Genomic DNA, 5077 nt, shown 5'->3' with positions numbered 1-5077 from the left:
AAGAAAGCGAGTAAGTGATAGGCCACAAGGCAAGAATCTTTGGAGATGGGAATGGATGGTTTCATTAGTGCTTGACTTGTAGCTTGGCAGGAAATCATGAGTCAAATATATTAACCCTTCGCCACACAACCTAGGTTTGATTATGAGAGGAACACTTTATTCACCGTAACACAATCTCACAATCTTTCAGAGCCTATCCATCCCCTTTCTTATCGAAATTTGCAAGAAAAGGCCCCTTTCAAGGGGGTTGGATGCTTAATCGTGAAATGGGTTCCACCTTCGAAAGTAAGGAAGCAAACGCTCACTCACTAGAAACCAATTGCGAGCTGTCACGTCAAAGTTGTGAAAGAAAGTTTGTAAGATTGGGTTGTAAGTATTGTATTGCCACTTTAAATTTATGAGTAATTCTAGGTCCACAACCCAATCTCATAACCCCTAACGTGGTAGCTCGTCTTTAGTCGGCTCACAAAATGGGTCCTACTTACTTGTGGATCTCGATTGCCTATTTACAAGCTAACCAATAACGAGTTATCACGTTAAAAGTTGTAAAAGAAGGTTATAAACCCAGTATTATTATAAATTTATCAAACGGTTTACATAATCGGTTAATTAAAGGGATTTTTCTGTTTAAAAAAAAAAATATATATATATATATATATCCCTCATTTTTCATGTCCAGTTTTAAAAACCCAAAAACTGTTTATTTTTCCTTGCCCTCGTTATTCATATTATTTAATTTTATGTTACTTAGAGAGTGTCAGAGTGGGAATTTAGGATATACATTTGCTATTTCGCTAATCTTTTGTCGTTTGCTGTACTTCAAATTGTGAGACTTGGTGGACCTAAACCGTATGGGTAAATGTAGTTAACACCGTTGATTTGGGTCCTTGCTATGGTGTCACAGTATTCATTTACAACCTTAAGCTTCAAGTATGTCCGATAAAATTTTGATTGGGGGTCTAGCAGTAAAAAGCTGTTTGGTTGGTTCCAAACTAAATGCAAGCTGGCAACCAGTTCAGAAAAGAGGAAACAGCCAATAACTGGGACTTTTATTGATCTGGGTTCCCCACAAATACCTTCATCTGAAATGAGAAGGCCCACAAATTGATTTCCAACTCAACAGCAAACATTAATTCATGCATGCAATTAGATATGATAACAAATATTCTGGCAAATGGGATTTGCCCAACTGAACCTCAAGATAATTTAAACATTAATAACATTGTAAATGATAGGCACATTTCACGAGAATTCAAGTTATCTTCAGGACTAATATTTCTTCTTTAAATATATATATTGTCAGGATTTCCTTCTTCCATCAGCTAAAAGATAAAGCAATGGAGTGGAGCCATCCACACATGCTCCCCAGAACAACCACCGACAACTGGAGATACCGTGAAGTCATGAAAATAGAAATAAACATTCATTCATACACAAACATAAGGGAATTAATACCATATTATATTTATACGAGTAAAATAAATATATATATTACCAGAGCTGCGGGCTACATGGATTGGTTTCTTCCTGCAGCCACCTTCAGCCTCTTACACTTAAACCGATGGCTGGTTTTTAACTATTATCACCAACCCGAAACGACAAAAGTCAAAACAAAATAATAAAAAATAACAGAAACCACGCCTTACTTTTCTCACTTTTTCTACCTTACCTATCACAATCACTCTCACTTTTACTTAAATCCTAATATCAAATCCCATTTCACCCATCACTTCAAATTTTTCCCGGGAAAATAAAGGAAAAACAAATGTGAAGGCGGGAAATGAAAATGCTTTTACTTTTTTTTTAACAAGTCATTAATAAAAATCCCTAGACACGGAAATTCTTCCCCGTGAAGGTTTGACCGAACTGCCAATTATGTGGTGCCACGTTCCATGAAGTTGATGTGCGGCGATCGCTGCCCCTGACCCTAAAAGAAAGAGCCTGACCCACAAGTACAGCATTAGATTGCCAATTTTGCCCCCAGTTACGGCTCATACTCAACCAGCCAGTGTTGGTTCCCTTCACGCTCACGTGCACGATATCTCCTGCACCCGCCACGTTGGTCACCAGAACCAAGTTAAAGTAACGGAAACCGTTAACGGTGAATCTGATTCCACCTAGCTTTCTGCATGGCACCCTGTATATAAAAAATTAACAAAATCGTCACCGTGACAGTTAGTGCCTACCCTACAATTAAAGGCACTTTTTAAAGACCCAACGCTAGACCGGTAAAAAAACAAAAAAAAACTCATTATTTAAATGTAAATTAAGGTGGGAACTGTAGGGTACAGAGTCACAAGAAACTGTGACCCAACACACGCGTGGGAAAACGTGAAGTGTGTGTCCCAGATTTTCTGACTTTAAGACACTGACAATTGAAAATAACAGAAATACCCTTTGGTTTTTTTTTACAATAATGTCCTCGTAAAAGTGAAAATTAGTGTTAAGATTTAATGCAAACTAGGGCAAGCCACCGCACCGAAAGCGAATGGGCACTTAGGTAAAGAAGGGTTTGCCGTTGGCTATTTTTGGGTAAACGACATAAAGCTCAAAATAATAAAGGCAACTCTTTTCAGTTTCTAAGATTTATTTAAAGTTAAATAAAAAGTATGACACAACATTTCCCATTGTCTACACTAAACAATGAAGAAAATATTTAAGTAAAATAATGGGCATTTCAGTAAACTCACCTGCGGTAAGCAACGGGAACAATACCAGCGCGGTACTCAGCGATCTTGAGGAACATGGGCATGGCGAGGTCGAAGTGAGGGCGGGGAGGGTTGCACCAGCCGCCATTGTCAGACGGCTGAGCGAAGTTCGGCGGGCAGAAGTTGGTTGCAGTAACGAAGATGGAAGAACCACCAGAGTGGCACCATCTGGGGTCGTCCGCGCACTTTATCTCAAAGCACGCGCCGCAGCTCAGACCGTTGTTGAACAGAGCCGTACTTAATGCGGCCGTGTTGACGCCGTAGCCTTGGCTGTAAAGATTCCCATACCCACAAGCACCACCTAAAAATAGGAAAAAAAAAAAACCACATTTAGTTACGTACGAGTAGTAAAATACGGAGAAATGCAAGGTCAAAAAAGCCTATACCCATAGTTCCGGAGGCGTCACTGCCACCGTAGAAAGTAGCATGGGCACTCTGCCATGGCCCACCGGTGAAAACACCAGGAATTTTAGCATTCACCGCCGCGAAAGAGGAAAGTGTGAGTAAAACAAAACAGAGCACATTTGCAATAGCCATTGTTAGTGAGGTTCTGGGAGAAAGAGAGAGAGAGTGAGTGGAGTGAATGGGCTAGGGGGCGAATGAGAAAGCGGGAAGAAGGTGATGGGTGTACTTAAAGAGGAGATAGCGGTTAGGGTTAAAGAGAATAAAGAGTGAAATGTAATTAATGGTGTTTGTTACTGCGAGTGGTTTTTCTCTCAGATCTCATTAAAGATTTTTTATTTAATTATTAATTTTATTGTGGGCAGTGGGTTAGGGTTGGGTGAGGGAATACACGTGAGCAGCACATGGGTGATTCATATTATGATATTAAATTTGCTTTGTCAGATTAAGGCAAGTTGGGATTTGGATGACAATTGCCACGTGCTACTTGATGGAATTACGGGACGGGGACGGTCACATTAAATCTTCATCCATTCATAATCAAACACGTCATACCTCCGTTACTCTTATTAGGAATATATTCCATGATTTTAGTTGAGTGAATAACTGAATATGTTCTTGTCATTTTGAGATAATAGCAATTATTCCGATTAATATTTATACAACCCAACCCAACTTCATCTCACTTTGCTTCATTTGCAAGCGGTGGCATTAACCATGCCTGTTTATCTCTTCACATTTTCGATACCCATCATTAATTTTCCTTAAATAAAACCTACCGAGTATATTATTTAATGCTGTAAAAATATTTGACTTTAATATCAAAAATATGTCAACGTCAAATTCCACTCATATACTAGAGAGTTGATCCAATAGTTTAAATTTATACATAATAAAATAGTAAAATATAGTGTTCAATGAACTCTAGAAATTAGTTGAAGTATACGTTAAAATATCATATATGATAATAACCATTGGGTGACCTGATGGTAAAAGAGGAAAAAGAAAATTTTATGAGTTCTTTGGTAGTCTCTTTAAACACTAATAATGATAGTTATTGAAACTCTTTCTCAATTGACAGTTTCAAGACCTCAATAGATTAGTTAAAGTGTGTGTAAGATGGTCTAAGCTCTCCTGATGACTAAAAAAAAAAATTAGCATATAAAATTAACGATAAATTAATAGATTAAAAGATATGATAAGATATCGTGAATTAACTTTTTGATTTAAATACTTAATATCGTTAAATAAACGTTTCAATCATTAGATCATTGACAAAGCATTGGACTATATTAAATATGAAATGTTAACATAATTTATCTCTTAAAAATTTACAATGCAACCCATAATATATATTTAAAAATATGTGGGGTTAATAAAGTTAAAATAATACAACTTTGGAATAACCCAAAGTGACAAGACAATGGCAAATGAAGGGGCTGCAATTAGAAAGTTTGTAGTGCGCTGCAATTAAAAAATCACTTGTAATGCATTCAAATTAAAGAAAAATAAAACCCGAAACCTTCAAAACCGCGTGAAATTGAGGGGACCACCACCAGGCACAAGTAGTATCATCGCGTATACTGTACGTATTTGCCTATGCCCTACACTCTTTTAAGTGGACCCCTCTCCCTCTGTTTCTGATCCCACGAATCAACGGCTCAGGATTTTCTTTTCATGAATTTGTACGTCACAAATAATTGCTGTTTTTACGTTTTACCAACTGAGTTAAAGGAGCAGGAGCAGCCACGTGGACGTATTGGCGGAATTTGTGGGTAAATAATTTGATAAATTGATGGCGTTAAAGATGAATAAATTGATGCATTGATTTCCAAATTTACAATTTAGGTAACTTTTCCATACTTAACATTCAATGCATTCAAATAAATTGATGGCGTTAAAGATGAATAAATTGATGCCTATTTAGGAGTGATCAAAACCAGTTAATCGGTTTGATGAACCGAACC

General features: G+C 37.3%; 1 protein-coding gene across 1 annotated transcript; it reads right to left on the bottom strand.

Moving 5' to 3' along the window:
- Nucleotides 1-1796: 1796 nt before the first annotated feature.
- Nucleotides 1797-3448, bottom strand: LOC116117854 (expansin-A4-like). The gene is made up of 3 exons (XM_031403864.1): nt 3095-3448; nt 2691-3009; nt 1797-2137 (listed from the first exon to the last, which is right to left on the bottom strand). Exons 1-3 carry the CDS (start codon nt 3243-3245, stop codon nt 1828-1830), a joined length of 780 nt encoding a protein of 259 aa, XP_031259724.1. The 5' UTR covers nt 3246-3448; the 3' UTR covers nt 1797-1827.
- Nucleotides 3449-5077: the final 1629 nt, after the last annotated feature.

This window comes from Pistacia vera, unplaced genomic scaffold, assembly GCF_008641045.1.
Source record: "Pistacia vera cultivar Batoury unplaced genomic scaffold, PisVer_v2 Contig824, whole genome shotgun sequence".
NCBI classification, from domain to species: Eukaryota; Viridiplantae; Streptophyta; class Magnoliopsida; order Sapindales; family Anacardiaceae; genus Pistacia; species Pistacia vera.
This window is presented reverse-complemented; position numbering and strand designations above follow the sequence as displayed.